Source organism: Nematolebias whitei, chromosome 18 (assembly GCF_014905685.2).
Source record: "Nematolebias whitei isolate Nwh7 chromosome 18, NemWhi1, whole genome shotgun sequence".
Classification (NCBI taxonomy): Eukaryota; Metazoa; Chordata; class Actinopteri; order Cyprinodontiformes; family Rivulidae; genus Nematolebias; species Nematolebias whitei.
The window spans coordinates 36,168,413-36,189,296 of record NC_056515.1 but is presented as its reverse complement, the minus strand read 5'-3'; the positions used below and the strand labels follow the sequence as shown (position 1 = coordinate 36,189,296).

General features: G+C 36.9%; 1 protein-coding gene across 2 annotated transcripts in view; it reads left to right on the top strand.

Annotated features, from left to right (window-relative positions):
* The first annotated feature begins 517 nt into the window (after window positions 1-517).
* The window catches only part of LOC119424828 (leucine-rich repeat transmembrane neuronal protein 4), a 118,657-nt gene continuing 98,290 nt past the window's right edge, over window positions 518-20,884 (top strand). Inside the window, exons 1-2 of one of the 2 annotated variants that reach the window (XM_037692329.1) lie at window positions 518-584; window positions 9,791-11,352. In XM_037692329.1, coding sequence (XP_037548257.1) covers window positions 581-584; window positions 9,791-11,352 — 1,566 coding nt within the window. In that variant the 5' untranslated portion in view covers window positions 518-580. Of the gene's footprint in view, window positions 585-1,191; window positions 1,257-9,790; window positions 11,353-20,884 lie in introns of those variants that run through there. The other variant, XM_037692331.1, reaches the window with a different exon arrangement.

The window sequence follows — 20,884 nt, the reverse complement described above, 5'->3', positions numbered from 1 at the left end:
TGCGCGGATCGAGGATACTCTAGAACACGGACGCACCAGCAATCTGACTGCTGCTCATGGAGAAATAACATTCGGGTGTCTTTTTTTTTTCTTTTTTTTTTCTGCATCATGTCCAGTTTTTATGAAGTTTTTCGTTCACGGATTTCCTCTTTAAGACTGACATGACTCACTTGGATGTGGCATCGTTATTGTCTGCGTCTGCTGCATTGCTGCTTCTGTCAGTTACTTGGGGAAAATAATAAATAATAAATACAAGGGGGACCGATTGCGCTGCGAAAGGCATGGATAGGGAGTTCTGAAGCCGGATTTTATTTTTATTTTTTTCTTCAATCTGGAGTTGGAAGTAAATGACATTTGCTCCGGTCCACTTGCGCGGTTCTGGATGCAGAACTAAACCGGATCAAGCGTCCAGGTCCGGTAGAGGAGAGAGCAGGTGCGCTTTGGAGTCGGCAGCTGCGCGTGGAGACCGGACCAGAGGATTAGGAGGATACCTGTCTGTGGAGAGCGCATCATGCCGACTCGGATCTCGCGCACTGGAAGCCATTAAAACCTGTAGGCTGGAGCTAACAGATAAGCGGATATGGGTAAGTTTGTGTGTCAGTTTCTTTTGGTAGCGTGGATTGCGATAAATCCGCCACTTCAACTCCCCCACCCCCACCTCATTTATCTTTCTCTCTTTTTGTTGTTTCTTTCTTTTTATTGTTTTGCTCATAACGCAGTGCTGAACGTCGTATAGTTCTAATGCCGGGAGTCAAATGTGCTCGTTTCCTCCGCACTCTTCTCGTCTTCTGGTGGTTTTATTGAACTGGGAAGCTTGTGGAATGTGGCTGAAACCTGTACTGCTGCCAATTAGTCGCAGAGCTGCAACGTACCCCCCCCCCCCCCCCCTCTTCCTGTATCAATGGTATGCTTTTTATTTTATTTTTAAGACTAATTAATGCAAAATCAAGTTAAAACTACCCGTTGTCCTCTTGTCCAGTTAAAGTGGACCTAAGGCTGATTGATAGGATCAAGATGCAAATCACGTCACATGTTGAGAAGCAGTCAACTTTGCAAAGCGTGGCTCCGAATGATCATTCATTGCCCAGTTTGGACGCATGTCTCTGTCCAGTCGCTGTCCAGTCGCTGTCCAGTGCTAATGACGCCAAAACTCGTTGGATCTAAAAGCAAGACTTGAGCAGAATCCACTTCATGACTGAATTATTATTATTATTATTATTATTATTATTATTATTATTATTATTATTATTATTATTATTATTATTATTATTTGCATAAATCACATTAAGCACCTTCCCTTTAAAATGAGATTTAAGCTACAGGTCATGCACTGCATATATGATATGATAAAACATACACTAATAAATAAATTGACCTTGTGTGTGTGTGTGTGTGTGTGTGCACGTTCTTCATTCTTGTTCTCTCCTAGTCACCATTGACCCTCCTGTTCCCCTTTTTATATGCGTGTGCAAAGTCACCCACCCACAAGCCACCCCCTTGCCATGCTTTGCGTCCCATCTTCTCACTTAAGCACCGCTCTGTGCTCAATATTTCCATTTTTTCTCCGACACCCCCTCTCTTCTCCTTCCATTCACTTGGTCTGATGTGACGCCTTATCTTCTCTGCCGTTCCTAACCTGAACATTGATAATCGAGTTCATTGGTCGTGCTGTGCCATTAATTGTAAAGCCGCACAGTGTATCGACCCACAGTAGGTTTCTGCACCACATCAATATAAGATATAACAACGCACCACCCTGTGCACTTCATGCTGGAGGAGTCCCCTCATTTGGTAGATTGCACAGGACACTTGTGTGATTCTTAAATTAACAAGACAGGTCTCTCTGAGGCACATTGACATTGGGACTCTCTATGAAGGGATGCCTTCCTTTTAAAGCCATGTGCATAACTCTTAATCCCAACTATTGACAATATATAGTCACATATCCTAGAATTAATTGATGATTACACTGTTCTAATGCTTGTTTATGTCACTGAAGAAGCACATTGTGAGCCTCTTCATTAGCAGCATGCAATGCACTTAAGTTTCATGGACCATATCATTAGAGACATGCCTCTTGGAGAGAGAACAGTGCGCTGGAAAGTGCAGAACTGAGAGATGGATTTAGAGATATGACATTTCACACTCCACATTTAAACACAGAGATGCTGTGTGAAATGTCAGAGTTACAGAAAATAAAAATGTCTGTCATGCTAACATTATGTAGGTTCAGAGCAGCAGTGGCGATAGATAACTTCCTACTGGCCTCTTCACATCCATCAGGCAGAACTGTTCAAAAAATAAATTGAAACAGGTGCAAAGATGAGTTTAACAGGCTCTTAAGGGCAACATGTTTCTTTTATATTTACTAATTTATTCTCAGGAAAAATCAATAGGTTGTAAGTGACTTTACACACAGCATCCATATTGTGCCCTTGTTTTTTAGTTGGCACTAGTGGTCCAGTCTGCACACTTCTTTACAAGTTTGTGACATTGACACAGCACTTTTCTTTAAACTACATATATATATATATATATATATTCTCACCCAATGCTTTAGGAAAACACAACACAGTCCGTCCCAAACTAAGTCTAACGAGCCTCATGAATCACTTAAAAAATAGTTTATTTGAATGTCAGTGGGCTGGTAGTGAACTAATCCAGTGTATGTTTGGCTTGATGATCTACTTCCATTTTTGTTGGAGACACTATAGTTTTAACCATTCACAAGTTATATATAACATCTAGATTTTATTTTCTTTATTTATTTAAATTTCGACTTTCCATCTAGGGTGCAGGCACTAAACTGTGGTTTGTTTTGTTGTTGTTGTTGTTATTTATTTTTATTTTTTTTAGGAGCCATGAAATGTTTTGAGCAAAATGCATGGACATCTAGGAAAACCCTTCACAATATGAAACATTATTTTGCATTTGTTTCGTAAATTTCTGTTTTTTCTCACTGCACCATGTTAGAGACACGACACGTTTAGGGATGTTTTAAATGACTTCTTGGTTTTCCCAGACAGATTAAACTAACATGCAATTCAGTGCACAATCAAAAAAATAAAATAAACAATACCAAACAAAATAACTGCCCACAGTGGTCCTTTGTTTTATGTAAACTAATAAATTCTGTAAAAGTGATTTTGTGATAATGATGAGTCTTACTTACATATGAAATAAGATCATTTATCCGGCACTTTATCTGCTTTTTGTAGCGCTGCTGCCTCTCAGCAAGAGGGTCCCCAGTTCAAATCCTGGCCCGGGACCTGTCTGGGTTGAGTTTGCATGTTATTTCCGTGCATGTGTGGGTTTCCTCCGGGTACTCCGGTTTCATAACACAGACCAGAACATTCACATTAGTCTGATTGGTAACTCTAAATTGTCCCTAGGTGTGAGTGAGAGAGTGAATGGTTGTCTTAGTTGTCTCTGTGTCCCTGTGATGGACTTGCGGCCTGTCCACGGTGTCCCCTGCCTCTTGAACAGTGACTGCTGGATATACAGTAAGCACCTGTGACCCCCGGGACCCAAAAAGGAATAAGTGTGTAAAAATAATGGATAGAAGACAATTTATTCATGTAGAATTCTGAAGTAAATGCAATCACTATTACATTTTGATTATAATTCTTGAAAACTTAAGTGGTTTAGTTTGTATTTAATGTATTCCGTGTATTCAATATGGAACTTCAATCCTCACTAATGCATCATGTCAGTTTAACAGGACTGTACAACACATAGTGCAGGCCTGAAAACTGCAACAAAGCAAACATCACAAATACTCTAATTTGGGCTGTGAACTGGAGATCTTGAACATCCTCTTTTTCCAAGTTCAGGTAGTTGAAACAAATTTGTCAAACCATTGTTTTCTGCCTCTCACTGAGTGCTCTATGTCACAAATCACCCCTGTGCTCTGGGGTTGCTTATGTGAGTGAGTCAAGATATTACAGAAGTGCTTGGGGACCAATCATTATACAAACTACACACAATATTTTTATAAAATTGAGCCTCATATCCTTTTTGTATCAATTTGTTTCTATTAATTCTCCACTGGCAAACAAGAGTTTAATATATTGCCACCACCAGTTATTAAGTCTAGAAGTCATTCAGCACCTCCACATTTAACCGTTTTAAAGATGGGTGGATATAATGATGTGATTCTATTATATAACCACTTTATTATATTGTGAACTTTGACAGCAATAAGCCTTAAGCATATTTGTGAACAATAATTATGATCCTTACTGTGGAGTTCTACCTAACCAGTCTACAAAGAACACATACTAAAAGCACACCATGAAAGAAATAAGTCCAGCTTTGCAGAGTTTTCTATTATATTTATAATTGGGGACTAATGATTTGGCTTGGGCTAATTTGGAGGACATCCTTACTTATGTGTTAGGCTTCTGTCCAGCCTTTGTAGAGTCATGGCCGAAGCTGGTAGCAGTTTTGTCAATGACAGGCAGCAAATTGCAATGAGCCACTCGTGTGCGCTCAAAGTGCGCCAGTTAGTGAGTCCATTTGCCAAGTTATTAGGCTGCATTTGGTTTTATTTTAGGTCAGCAGTAAAGTGCACTTACTTTCTCTATGTGTTAGGGTTGAGAGGCAGAAATAGCCATCTTCCTTTGCTGAGGACAGCAGTGCTGTCTGCTGCATAACAAAGTGTAGCACACATGCCTACAGACAACTTAAGTTGTTCTTATTAATCTTGATTGTGAGGAATGAATATGAAAATTAAAAGCAAAATAACAAAATAAATGCAATGATAAATATCAATATATCTTCAGATATAGGAACGAAAAGTTAAGAAAAGGTTAAGGATAAAGGATGCTTTAAAAAAGTATGCGAGAAGAAAAGTAAGTTGGATGTGGAGTTTGTATGGAAGATGCAAACTAAAATTGTTTTAACTATTTAAAAATAAAATAGACTTCACATCAGGACAACATCCTGATGGCAGCAGGGTTCAAGGGCATGCTAAATTTAATGGGATGGAAGAAAAGAAAGAAATAAAAAATCCTTGCAGTATCATCAAATGAAGCAGGAGCAAAGGAACAGTAATGATGAAAAGTGTCTCCGGTAAGAGGTAATAGAGACAGAAACCCCTTGAGTGACACCTGGGAGGGTGACTTGTGCTGCTTTGTGAATAAGATTAGAAGAGGAGTGGGGAAGGTGATGGCTTACAGAGGCATTAGCTCATAGATGTCTCATTAAGCCATATGCAGTGTCAGTAAAGGGAGAGTGGTGTCTGGTGAAGATGCTTCTTTCTTTAAGAGATGTTCCCGTCACTTCTAATAATGCAAGTATATTTTGCATATGGGGAAAACAGCGATGTTGCTTCCACATCCTGTTGAGATACGAGCCAAAAATAAAAACTCTAGTCATGTCTAACAGCCCACACATTATGTTCTACCTTCAAAAAGTGCTTTCGATTTTGATTGTTTCGAATGCACATGGAACATTACACTTGGGCATTCTTCTACAATACTACTTTTCACTTTCTTTTTCTACCTACATTTTTTTTTTTATTTATTTATTTTGTAAGCCTTAGAGGAAACAAATTGGCTGCGTTCAGAATTGCTGCATCTCATAATCCCTGTCTTTTGTGTATGTTAAAGTATCACAATTCTCAGATCCAGACTGAGGAAACATGATTGATGTTGCTGCTGGTATAATCAATATCCAGCACAAATTATCTGCATAGTTCCTTGGTTCTCTCCATCTGTAAGGAATGATGGAAGAATTGCCGGAAAACAAACAGTGTTTTTTTTGTTTTTTTTCTTCGCATCACACTGTTAGACACCAACAAATACACATGCAATACCCATATGGGATCAGCAGATGCTTGGCAGTGAGTGAAATTGCTATGTTAGATACCATATGTCATATGATGCCTCTAAGCAACTCTGTGTCAGGCACTTACTTCTGACAAATCCAGAAAAGATTATTGAGATTCCCCCAAACTCCAGTTATGCTTAAATGTCTTACTGTAACTGTGTTACAAGTTTCCAAAAAGTCTACAGATTTTCATGTTTCTATAAGAGGCTCATCATCACTGACACATAAGGAAGCACTTTTTAACATAGACATGTACTTGGCATGGCACTTGTAAGCACAATTTAAGCTAAAAATACTACTCACTACTTCTATCAATAAATATTAATCTTATCTCAGTGTGATTGTGGTAATAAATCCCATACTTGACGGTACTGCTTTCAGAAACACACATCAGCAGTGCAGCTCATACTATCCCCTCTAGGGGAAATCAATGCGTCTTAATGACACACCATTAGTTGCTCTGTAAAGGGGAACAATTTCAATGGAAGTAACTCAGTTCCACATAAAGCAATACAAGAAGAACATTCATTCAAGAAGAACATAATGATACAAAATCAAGTTACTGACCTCCATGCCTCACCATTTGCCTTGATATCTTTGTTCTGCGTTTTCAGGATTTGTCTTTCACATGAAATCAGTTTGATTTCCCTTTCAAGTCTTAAATATGATATTATTTTATATCTAATTTTATAACTTAACCTAAATATAGGGCAGCATGGTGGCACAGTTGGTAGAGCTACTGTCTCTCAATGACAATGTTGCATGATTGAAACACAGCTGGGGGACCTTCCTGGGTGGAGTTTGCATGTACTCGCTGGGCATGCATGGGTTTTCTCCAGGTACTCGCATTTCTTCCCACAGACCAAAAACATGCATGTTAGGCTAAATGGTAACTCTACATTGTCCCCAGGTGTGAGTGAGATTGTGACTGGTTGTTTGTCTCGTTTGCCTCAATGTGTTCCTGTGATGTAATTTCAACTTTGTCCAGGGAGTCCCCCACCTCTTGCACAGTGACTGTTGAATATGGGCACAAGTGACCACTGTGACCTGATTCCCCTACTCTCAACCAATTCCAGATTTCCTGGTGTTTTTCTCAGTTTCACTAACCCATCAATGATGTAATGCAAGTAAAACGCATGGCAGACTTCCAGGCTTTAAATTAATCATTGGTCAGTGTTGCACACTATTTCTTTATGAGATACTCTTGATCATTATACGTAGATGCTGTTTTCCTAAATTGGTCAGTTTTTGTGTTTGTTTTGTTTTGTTTGATTTTGATTTTGTATACTGCACTTAATCATGCACAGTATTTTCCAGCCCCAATATGTGCAGGTGCAACGGCATGGGTATATAGGTGCTACTTATAAGGAACACCTGTACACCAATTTATTCACCCAGTTGTTCAATTAGGTAATCGGATGGGAGTGGTGAGTAGCAATAAATCAAATGAATAAGCAGGGCACGAGCATCATACCAAATATAGGAATTTCACACTTTCAGAATTGCATTTACTTATTTATTGTCTTTTTTTTTTTCCGTATACGGTGTGAGCAAACTCCTTCTTATGAAAATAAAGTGACAGACACTGCTTTGGGCAAAAATAATCAGGAAGGTTGCAGCACTCTAGAAAAGCAACTTATAACCAATAGCAGCAACATTTTCATGGATGGGGCATGATAAGGAGAGTTCCATTACCTTTTAACCAAGAACAGAGATCTAAAGGCACATTGCAGCTGCTACCTGGAATGTTTTTTTAGTGGCACAGTTTTAATTATTGTGCACTGATATGCTCCAACACACTTTCTGTTTACAACAATTAAAATAGCTTTATTTCCAAAGTCATTGCTTTACTATTTAATGGTCATCTTGACTAGTTGAAACCCTTAAGCATTTTGACATACATGCCATACTCGGTAAGAAGATTAGTCAAATTTAGGTTGTTTCAGAGACATACAGTAGTCCACCAATCAGGTAGTTCTCCTGCAACCATGCTCTTATAATGGAATCATCCATGAGGATGATTGATTTTGAATGTATAAAATATGAGCACAAGTATAGACAAAATGAGAGAGATTCCTTTATGGGCTATAAGAGTCATCAAGGCTTAAGAACAACACAATTAAAATAATAATAATAATAAAAATAAATAAATTAAACTTCATAATTATAATAATATTTTATTTAGATTTAGGAGGAATTCCAAGTCCACATTTAGACCCAGAATGCTTCAGCTTGTATGTCTACAAAGTCTCATTCTGGTTACATTTTCTTTGCCCATTCTTCCTAATAGAAAAATCAATATGCTCAGTTCCTAAGCTTGTAATTAGGATGGATGGCTGCTACAAAGTGGTAAAATGTGGATGCACATGAAATGACGGGGATTACTTGTTTGGAGACTGATTATTTATCTTTAACCAGCAACACCTGCTTGTGTAATGCAACTGACAATTTGCACACCATTAAAGCAACAGTTTAAGTGGGTTTGTAAATGATCAAGATCACCAGCAAGCTACAGTTCTTACAGACGTGTTTGTTTGATCATCACTTTAGGTAAAGTTGACCTGTATAGTCTTTTCTGACACTAGGTGTGGAGAAAAACAAATAAAACGGGACAATTTGAAAATGTATTTGATAACATCATTAAGACTGCTATCACATGCTATTTGATTAAATTAATCAATTATTAAAGTATGATTTGAATATATACATTTAAAAATAACTTTGTGTAGACACTTTACAACAAACTTCCCTGTATTAGCTGTTTTGATCTATGTAATTTGCTTTGCATGTTTACCATAAATATACAAATAATCAATTAGACACTTTTTACTGTTACATCTTTGACCGTATTTAGGTTTAATCATTCCACTAGAAAACATTACACTAATTGGAGAAGCAGATACGTAGCAAGAACAAATTGGTTTGTACAGAAAATAAACAAGAATTCCACCACTGGCATTTCTATTTACAATCCTGGATGTATTTTCCAGCCATTTCCTGTTCAACCAAAGAGAGAACCAAGGAACCAAAACTAAGTGGAACAAATTCAGACTAAATAATTTGCTTTCCTTTTCTATTTTTTGTTTTGTTTTCAAAAAATCAGAAATAATAAATATATCTTGTAAACATTGTGAAATTGTACATATCACTGCAGTAGTAGAATAAATTCATGTTTTCTACATTTCTGAGATCTCAATTTATTAATTTATTTTTCTTTTTTCTAGCCAGCTTTATGGATTTTTAGGTTAATGTGAAAGTGTAAAGGTGAAGGTTAATGATTGGGACTTAATTATGATGGTTAGGAAATGACTGAAATTAGCATATGGAAATAAAAAACTAATTGTAATATTAAATAGTGTTGATGTAACAATAAAAATAAAAACATAAAATTAAAAAAAGATTTTGAAAACGTGCACATTATTTTTACCCTAAATAAACATTATTCAAAATACTACAGACTAACATGAAATGCTTATTTTTCTTTTTATAAATTTGCAAGAATTTCATTATTTAAAATAAAATAAAATGAATAAACTATCCATATTCATGAGCATATACCTTTTCTGTGGGATACAATTGAAGCTTTAGCTAAAAAAATGTCAAAGCTTCCTAGGCTTGTCTTCTGTAACTTTTTTTTTTTTTTAAATGTTTTAATGTTTAATGTCTTTGTCGTGCCTGTTCTCAAATCTTTTGTCGTCTTCTAATCTTGATCCTAAACAAAACAAACAAACAAAAAAAATATATGGGCTTAAAAAAAAACACAATTTTAATAATTGAACTATTATTAATTCCCTTGGAGTGTGTAATTCTCAATGTATATTTAAAATTATATATATATATATATATATATATATATATGTGTGAGAGAGATATAGATAGATATAGATTGTTCACAAATAGTTCATTTTCTTATTGTTTTTCTTCTTCTTCTCCTTTACCCCTATTCCTATCACTATAGGCTCTGCTCTGCGGCGTCGCTGGCTAGTTTTCCAACTCCTGATGCAGGTGTGGCTGGCAGCAAATCCATCACTCAGTGAGCGCCAGTGCCCCAAGAGTTGTCGCTGTGATGGAAAAATTGTGTATTGTGAGTCGAGCGCCTTTCGTGACGTCCCTAAAAACCTCTCAGGAGGCTGTGAAGGCCTTTCACTGCGGTACAACAGCCTCTCCAATCTTCGTGCAGGCCAGTTTGTTGGCCTCAACCACCTTATATGGCTCTACTTGGACCATAATTACATTGCCTCTGTGGATGGAATGGCCTTTCAGGGGATCCGAAGGCTTAAAGAGCTGATTCTAAGTTCCAACAAGATCACAATGCTCCACAACACCACATTCCATCCTGTCCCAAATTTACGTAATCTGGACTTGTCATACAATAAACTACAAGCTTTGCAGTCTGGGCAATTCCAAGGTTTACGGAAACTCCTCAGTCTTCATATACGGTCAAATTCTCTAAAAACTATTCCAACGCGTCTATTCCAAGACTGCAGAAATCTCGAATTTCTTGATCTGGGTTACAACCGACTGCGAAGCATCACACGCAATGCCTTTTTGGGCCTTGTCAAACTCGCTGAGCTGCACATGGAGCACAATCAGTTCTCCAAGATCAACTTCTCTCATTTCCCTCGCCTCTACAATTTGCGGGCTCTTTACCTGCAATGGAATCGTATTCGTTCTATGAGCCAGGGGCTTACGTGGACCTGGGCCTCCATCCAGAAGTTGGATCTGTCAGGAAACGAGCTGACAGAAGTAGATGCTGTGGTTTACCAATGCTTACCAAAGCTGCAAACTCTCAATTTGGACTCTAACAAGCTGGCCAATGTCTCTCAAGAGGCAGTTGATGCTTGGATCTCCTTGACTATGATTAGCTTAGCTGGAAATGTATGGGACTGTAGCTCAGCAATATGTCCTCTGGTGGGCTGGCTAAGAAACTTTAGAGGGGCAAAGGAGACGACCATGATTTGTGCCTCTCCCAAGAAAGCCCAAGGAGAAAAAGTTATGGATGCTGTTGAAGCCTTTGGTGTTTGTCAATCAAACCAGGCATCAACACTCACAGCGAGTATTCCTTCAAACCTATCCAGCAATCCTGTTCAAACGGAGCACAACCCATCTATTCTGCCTTTACCAACTAGCTCTGGAAAGAGGGCTGAGGGATCTCTTAGGGGTCCTACATCATTAGCGGTTACCCCACCAGTTGTCGTTCCTCCAGAGCAAGAGTTAGAGCCTGTGTCTTTCCATAAGATTGTGGCCGGAAGTGTTGCTCTTTTTCTTTCTGTTGCAATGATCCTGTTGGTAATCTACGTATCCTGGAAACGCTATCCTAACAGCGTCAAGCAGCTGCAGGAGCACTCAGCAGCCGCACGCAAACGTCGCAAGAAACCTAGAGAGACAGAGCGCACACTTAGCTCTCCCCTGCAGGAGTACTATGTGGACTACAAGCCCAACAATTCTGAGGCCATGGATGTGCTTGTCAATGGAACTGGACCATGCACATATACCATCTCAGGCTCCCGAGAATGCGAGGTATGACTCACACTATTGTCACACTTTTATTGTTAAATTATGTTTAAACCATCATTCCGAGGTAATTATTTGCACTACTTTCACTGAGCATAGGTTTACTATATCGTCTCAAGAGCAAGTTTGGCAAATACTTTTTTTTTACCCATGAATTACTACTAAAGGAAGCAAAGCTGCATTACTTTGTGTGTGACAAGATACAATTTGTTTTCTGATGAGTATTTGTATATTTACTGAAAGTCTGATCTCTAATGGTATGCACATATTAGTTTTTCTACTGAACTCTACAGAATCACAGATAAATGAATGTGATTACAAATGATATGCTGGGTATTACTGAGATCACCCTGTGTGGTTTGCAATACAGCTTTAATGCTTATTAATTTTGTTCCCCCTTGCATGTATGCTACATGTATTCTGCTGTGTGTGTTTGTATGTTTTTTTTTTGTTTTTGGAAGCACTTATTTACCCTTTATCTGAGGGGGGGGGGGCAGAATTACTTATTGATACCAGCTGTGAATACTAATAGTGTTTCTTTCACTGAATGGAGCTTACTCAAAGAAAATGACTTTGCACTTTGGGTTTTTTTTTGTGTTTTTTTTTTGACAGAGCTATGACTCAAGACTCATTGGTTTAAAAATCTCATAGCCTCCCAACAGCATTGCCGTTCAGCTTTTCTTCTCTCCTCTTTCATACTGTCTTGCTGAAGTTACTCACTTGTTTACTCACTTGCTAAATTGATTAGTCAGGCATGAAGCAAAATGAATACTTTCACTGGCCGCTGACACTTTAATTCACATGGGGGTAAGGGGAGAAATGTATTTGTCACACAGACAGAAACAGCCTTTGATAGTCTTTAAAGGAATGGGACTCCTTTGAAATGTTTTTCTATGTAGTGAAGTGATTTTCTACAATACAGTATTTACACACTACATCAAAACTGGAATACTATGTTTTCCTTTTCTTTAACGTGCCCTTGTTTTATGTGCTTAACATACTATTAAAGTACTGGGTAAACCTTTTATTCTGCTGCACTTTAAACCCATATTTTAAACCCAGATGTTCTAGAAAATGGCATGTATGTTTGCTAAAGTATCGCTTGCTCATTAAAATTTAAGGCTACACGACCCTGGAGAAATACTTGTTTAGATAGGAAGGACATGTTCCCAAAAATCAACTGTTTTTTTTTTCCCCTTCCTCATTTCAGTTACTGGCCATCTGGCTTCCTTGGAGGCAGGTCACTTGGTGATATGTAACACTTGTAGGTAGCTCTAACTGGTGTAATTATAAAAAGAGGAGCACAAATCATGGATGCCATTGTCTTGGTGGTTGCCCTTCACTTCTCTATTGAGTTTTGAACAGCTCATTTAGGCACATCATACTGCTTTATGTTGAGTGAAAATTGTGATACTTCAAATTAGGCATGCACCTACTTCATCAGTGGATGGAATCAAACCATTTTCAGCTTGACCAGTGACTGGCCAATGCCACATAATTATGACTCTTCTTTTAATTCAGACATATTTCATATTAATTTATTTAATTTGTTTGTTCTTTCATTTTCAGCCAGTCTTTGGTGTACTCTACCTCTCATGCTTTAACTGCCTACCATTGGGTATAGATACATAGGGATTCCAATAATTATAGTTCTTAGAAACAAAATCACTCCTGCCTGACAATGACATTGGCAGATCAAAGATTATCTTTTTTTTTTTTTTTTTTTTTTTTTGGAGCAACCTCAGTAAAGGTAATCGTTGTACTTAAATCCAATGCATTACACAGAAATAATAATTCTAACATTTTTTTTTTGTATTTTTATTATTTTTATTATTATTAGTAGTAGTGGTATTTAATTTAATGCATTTATATTGGACAGTGAGCTGAATTAGTGGTTAGCACTGTTGTCTCACAGCAAGAAGGTCCTGGGTTTGATCCCTGGTTTGGATTTGTGGTCTGTCTGTATGCAGATTGCATGTTCTTCTCATGTTTGTGTGTTTTCCATGTGCTCCAGTTTCCTCTAACAGTTCAAATATATGCATGTTAGGCTGTCTTCAGGACAGGACTTCCCATGCAAAAAAGAGCTGTGATCTCAATGGGATTTGCCTGGAGAAATAAAGTTAAATGATAAAGAAATAAATAAGTGCAGCACATAAGGTTTATTGCATACAATGTCATGGGGTGATGAATTTAAACTGCTCAGTTTTGATGTGATGCTGGGAGTGGTGGTGCAGAGGTTAGAGAAGGTAAGCCTTAGTACATATTGGGGAAAAAAAATACAAGATTGTGAGCACAATATGATTAATGCAAGCCAAAACATTGCATTGTACATATTGGGCCGAGATGGTGTCCTGGGTTTGATCCCCGGTCATTGCACATATTGTGGTGTCTCTGAGCAGGACACCTTATCTATCCCGAATTGCTCCCTGGGCGCCTACATAGCTGCCCACTGCTCCACCTGGGTGTATCTCAGGTGCGATGCGTTAAATGCAGAGAGACAATTGCATCTTTGTATGGGAACATACAATGATGACAACAAAAAGCACATTATTTATTTATATTGGATCTATTATACACCCACATAGATGGATGAATAGATGGATAGACAGTGTCTATTGCATCTTTAAATTCAACATTTAAACAATTTGTCTTTAGTGTTTAAGACTACCTTGCATTGATGATTTTTATATTTTCTGCAAGAAGACAAATTTGAATTATTTGACAACAGCAACATCGGTCACAATGAAGATCACAAGGAATTATTATGTTGATAAAGACAAGATACAGTTGCATAATTACTCCTTGACTCTTGTGGCAACTGGATTGACATTATCAGACATGTACAACATCTTCTGGAAAGGTCTTACAGAAGATGATATCGATGAAACTAACTTTTTGCCTTCACTGTGAGAAATATCACCACAGGAAATATAAAGACAACTTCCAACAAGATATGTCAGTTAAAAGACCAAGCTACCACTTTCAAATAATTTGCAATATTTATTTTTAGTTTGTATCCCTTCTGAACATGGTATTATAATGTAAAATATTTTCTATCAAGAGTCAAATACACAGATCAAACCTGTACATAGAAAATGTGTAGAAAGCAATTGCCCCTTTAACGTCTTTGTTTTTTGATACACTTTGAACTAAAGACAGTACATTTTTCATATCTAGGTTTGATTGCACACAAAGACATCTTGCGAGGAAATGAAGTGAAGCAGTAATTTGCATTCAAAAGATACTAGGTTGTTTTTTCTTCTGGCGTTTTCTTTTATCAGGGACTCCCACAGAAAGCAAACTCACATTTGGCAATTGCAAGTGCTGCTCAATCCAGCAGCCTCAGGACTTCAGCAGTGACCATGAAGCTACCACAGCCCACCATTTACAAGATACTATGCTGCCATTAACATCTATGAAACGTCATCAGTACGTTAGCATTACAAAAAGGACTGTATTTCTCCCATGAGCTGTAAATTGGCATAAGTTTACATTTTCTAAAATTTCTCAATTTAAAAATTTCAAAGTAACCCACTTAATTCAATTTAATATAGTTAAAAATATAAATAAAAAAAATGATGTGGAGTGACGTAAAAATTCTGCCTTGTGTTTTTTTTTTATTTTTTTTATTCTAAAACAAATAAATACAATCTTGTCTACCCTTATCTGTCCTTCTCCCTCACCTAAAAAAAAGCTGTTAAGAGGAGACAGGAGCAATCCGTCAGCAGTCCACAAAGTCCTGAGTTCATCTGAGAACGTGCTCCAGTCTTGTTTCTACATTTTGTTGCCTTTGCATAGACATAAATCACCAGACAGAACATGGCAGCACTCGCCTTACTCTGCCCACTTTGCAGTCTCGCTTCCACTCTTCAAGTTTCAGGACGTAAGAGCTCATGTCCGTTTATCCCTAAGCAGGATTTTCCTTTTCTTCCTGCGTCACTCCTTTCCCTAATCTCATTTGGATTTTGTGCCTTTTTATCATGACCTCTTCACATGATTGTCCTTTTTTTTTTTTTTTATCTTCCAGCTCTTCTTGTCATGAGTTAGCGTTAGGGAGCCTTTTAAACTTTTTTTTATTTTTTTTTTATTTCTCTCTCTCTTAGTGAGTTACCTGGAATTAGTGCAGTCCTCATTCCCCCGTGCCACTTAAATCAGATTAGACCTTTTTATGCTTTGTGATTTTGCTCGGGCGTTTCATTTTGGTCTTCCCTTGATCTGTTCAGTTGTAGCACCACTCCTGAGCTATGTGGTGGACTCCACCTGATCTCGTGTTTGATGTCGCCTTTTTATGTGTCAGATCATCATTTTATGCCTCTTGGCACTTTTTTCCATTACATTTTGTAACCTGGTGCAACTACAAGGTAACATATGTAGTCTTTTTTTTTTTTTTTTAATTAGGGTCATAGTTTATTATTATTATTATTATTATTGTTATTATTTTTTATTATTATTATTATTATTATTAATGATGTCATCACTGAGCTGGCTACCCATGCTCTCTATCACCCCACCCAGGCCTCTTGTAATGACCCCACTCAATCGAGTGCTTCGAGGAGGGAGAGTATTGGGTGATGCAATGGGCCAGGGGCTCTTGTCAGGGTCGGAGTCCAGGGTCAAAGGTCAGGGGATTTATGGTCAAGGTTAGCAGTCAAACTTGGAGTCAAAGGTAAGAGCGTTAGGTTTCGGGCAAGGGGGCCTGGCTTAGAACTGTGCTTTTATAGATTGTGAGTATTTGCCAGACTAGATTGTCCAATTTTTTGTAAAACTTTTTTTTTTTTTTTTATAACCAATTAAGAATATTTTATTTATTTTATTGGGAGCGTGGTGGGACACTGTATCAGCTGCCATAAGTTTCCATCTACCAGTCACTGAAGACAATCAAGCAAGTGCTAACATAGTCGTCAAAAAAAGCAATTTAAGGTTGCTCTTTCTCTTATTTTTTTTTTTTTAACAGTAGTGCAAAAACAGATTTTGTGTTTTTACGTGAATTTATTATTTTTTTTTACTTTTGAATCTTTCAACGTTTTTTTTTTAAATCAAAGTAAAACTGGGGGAGCCATACCCTGAAGACCCGTGATAAGTGGAAAAACCACTCAGTAGTACAGTATACAGTTTAGTACAAGTAGTAAGTAGTAGTAAAAAAAAAAAAAATAATAATAAATATATATAATGAATAAAGGCGTTTTAAACCCTTCCCACACTCTTGCAATATTCTAAACAATATTTCTAAACTCTAAACGCTCTAAAAGAGCACAAACTGTCATGGTTTTGGCTCTCTGCCTCCGCTGCTCTCAGCTATCTGCAAGCGATCTTGACCACGCCCACTTCTCCGCTCTGCACGAAAACAGCTGATCAGCTGCAGGAGGAAGCTTATCCTGCAGTATGGGTTGCAAAAAGGTGCAGCGGGTGTTAAGTACTTTAAAACAAAGCCTTTTAAACATAAATGTCATGCTGATCGTGAGGCTCATCCATCAATCAGCCAGTTGTGTGTCATATCCAATCTTATTTTGAAAATCCACAATAGAGTGAGCCCGTGATAAACGAGCCGCGCAGTAGCGAGGGACTACTGTATTTATCGTATTTGTATGACATCTCAGAAGTTATTGCTGTTAACTGGGAGACATATATAACCACATTGACATTTTTGTTATTCATTATATATATATATATATATATATATATATATATATATATATATATATAGATAGATAGATAGATAGATAGATAGATAGATAGATAGATAGATAGATGTATGTTAGTTTTGTCAGTATTGATTGTGGTTATTTATCCATGCAAACTGACTTTTTTATGTTATTTTTTATCTTACAATTATATTACTAGTACCCTAATTTTGAAAATATTGGGACATTCTTTAAAATGTCAAATAAAACAAAATACAAAGATTTACAAATATCATAAACCCATATTTTATTCACATTGGAACATACTAAACCTATCAAACATTGAAATAAAGAAACATTGATTTCTCAATGGACATAGAGAAAAATAAAATAAAATCCTCTGGTTCTGAAGTACTTTTGTTTTAACTGTGTTCAGGTGAAAAAGTTTTACTAAAGAGAGAGAAACCATCCAGCTTTCTTTGCACCTAGTTTAAAAATCTTGCCTCTCTGATGGTATGTGGGTGCATTAGTGCCTATGGAATGGGATTATTACACATTTCCTCTAGTCTAGAAAATGTCCAACAAATGAGGCCTAGGGCAAATGAACAAATATAATCCTACTGAGAAAAAGTTGAAACATCATTTCCTGTGAAAACTCCAGTACCTGGTCTCCTCTGCTCCTACACGTCTACAGACTTTTATTAAGAGTAGATGTTTCATATTTGTCAAAATGGCCCTTTATAGACTTGTTTTAGAAGTGTTGCTGCCATCAAATTAAAAATTACAGTTTTCCCCACAAAAAATCAAAAAAACAAAACAAAACAAAAAAAAAACAAGCAAACATGTTTTTCTTCCCATGTTTGGTATGTGTACTACAATCCTGCAGAGAGTATCACAGGGACAACACTTCCTTCCATGGACTCATACAAACGACAACAAAAAAAAAATACTGAACAGGTTAAATAATAACCCTACACCACCAAATTTCACTTGTCATGTGACTAGGGAAGGTACATATGACCTACTCTATACAGTGTAGATATAATTTATTGTATATTTTATTTTTTATTTTATTATTTACTGTTTAGTGCTTTCGTTATGAGAGCACTGCACAAAAAAAACTGCCTGGAGTGTTGGTCTCATGCACAAATGACAAATAAAGTACTTTGTACTTGTATAAAATCCATTGTGAATGATATGAGGGTTTATGAGATTTGCAAGTTATTGCATTCTGTTTATTTTTACATTTTACATAACAACCCAACTTTTTTATGAACTGAGGTTAGAAGTAACTGAAATGTATTAAACTGATTTTCTTTTTATCATGTCTTACTTTAACTTGATAATCACTTTATTAGTCAAAAAATACTCACAAATGTATTGATACAATAATGTAATGTAGAAATGTAAGTTGATGTCTCTGATCTAATGGCGAACATGAACAGGAACATATACATATTGTTGTTGCAGTTTGTGGGACGTTAATGTTTTAAAAATGTTAGTATGCAAACTGTCACCAAGAAAAATAAATAAATACATAAATGATTAATTATTTTTTGTTACATTACATTTCTCCTCAATTACATCACATGGCATCAGTTTAGTGTAATTTTAGGACTAAAAGATTGTCTAATTGTGTATTTCTTCCTTATTAGATTTTTTTTTTTTTTACTAATTTAACATGTATACAAAAAATATGAGGACTGAAAGTGCTAACCTAATAACGGAAGTACCGTGATCTATTTGTTTAGTTTTTATTTGATTTGTTTTGTCCAAGGTCACAATGTCAGACTTTTAATTTCTTAGACCAAAGTCTAACCAAATCGCATGAATGGACCAAAGTTTAAAACTTTTCCAAGCCATGCGCCAATTTTAGTCAATGTATTTAATCCAAGTCAGATACCAACATGTTTCATTGGTTCTAGATTCATAAACAGGAGTGAAATTGGTCCCGTTTGACGTTTTTGTTGCTCCTCCACATCAAAATCAAACACTGTATTTTTTGGACTATAAGGCACTGAAAATCCTTAAATTTTCTCAAAAATCAACAGTGAGTCTTATAATCAGGTGTGCCTTATGGATTAATTCTGGTTGTACTTACAGACCTCACTGATTTTCATGTGGTTATTGTGAATGAGTTGGATACAATTTGACAAATCTGACTTTTCTTTCGCTTTATGCACCTTATAATCCGGTGCGCCTTATAGTCTGAAGAATGCAATGACTTTTTTATAGAATCAAAGTTAGCCAACTTGCCATGAGAAACCTGCATTAAATCATTATTTATAGCAAAAATAGAAGAATAAACACATTTTTTTTTGTTTAAATTATAATATTGGTGGGCCTTAAAATATGTTAACAAGGGCCAGATTCTTGAGTTTGACACATGTGCTTAGACAACATCACCACATACAACAGAAGACTGAGAAAGGCAAAACTAGTAGTTTTTAATTCATTGGAGAGGGTAAACTTTTTTTTTTTCTGCTGCTGTCTTCAGTCTACATGAAAACCATGTGGGAGTCTTCGAACGTGCACTGAAGTGCAATGTGAGAAAACCTGTCTGCTATTCACTAATCCTGTCTGTTTCACACTCCGGTTCCATGCTGCTGCTTTTTGCTCTGCTGTTTGATCCACGCTTAATGAGGGTGTGAGATCACTATTACAGCAATTACATTACCTGGAATAAAGTCAAGACTAATTTATTTTCCTCATAGTCTTTGTGAAGTATCATGATACACCTTGGTTGCTTTGGCTTGGCAGTTTTTGTTGTTTTATTCTTTTTTTTTCAATCACTTGTTACTTCTTTCTCTTGCATGGCAATTATTTCTTTTTCTTTTTTCTCCCATTTTTGTTTCAGTTTCAAAAGTTTTTTTCTTGAGAGCTGTGCTTATTTGTTATTCTGAGTTCTTTCTTCTGTCTCATTACCCCCAAACCTGCTTCAGTATCCGCTGATGAAAATCTCGTCTCCAATCTCCAAGCGGCACTTCAAAAAAGTATGATGCGAGTAGTTTGATATATTTTAACTGCTTGTGAGAGAATAAACTACCGCCCACTGAGAGAGAATAAACAGCAGAGTGGTACCTCTTAGCTTAACTCGAAGCAGCTGTTATTCAGATGTTTCCTTGTTTTGAGGAATTATTTAGACATGGGAGAAAGGCAGCAATTAAAACTATACTTTTACGGCTCTAAACAATCATCTTTCTAGCATTAAATTATCTCTAATTTATTCATTGTGACTTCTAAAAGTCATCTTTTTAGGAAAAACTGTGCCAAATGTAACTCAATCTTCAAATGGAAAAAAAATAATAAAGTTTGAGGAACTTTCAAAGCAAGTCTCTTAAATTTCCATCCATCCATCCACATGTGCAGCGCACATATTTTGTATTTGCTCATCATTTTCATTAAAGTTTGCCTGCTGCATCATCGTTTTGTCACTTTTTTTTTTTATTGTGAACTTATTAAAACCACAAATATTGATTTCCCTGAATTAAGCTTATTTATTTATAAATAGATATATATATATATATATATATATATATGGCAGCATGGTGGCGCAACTGGTAGAGTTGCTGCCTCTCAGCGAGCAGGTCCTTGGTTCAAACCCCGGTCCGGGGGCCTTTCTGGGTTGAGTTTGCATGTTCTCTCCGTGCATGCGTGGGTTTCCTCCGGGTACTCCGGTTTCCTCCCACAGTCCAAAAATCATGCATGTTAGGCTGATTGGTAACTCTAAATTGTCCCTAGGTGTGAGTGAGAGACTGAATGTTTGTTTGTCTCGTTTGTCTCTATGTGGCCCTGTGATGGACTTGCGACCCATCCAGGGTGTACCCCGCCCCTCGCACAGTGATTGCTGGACATGGGCACCAGCGACCCCTGTGACACAAAATGGAATAAACGGGTAAAGAAAATGGATGGATGGA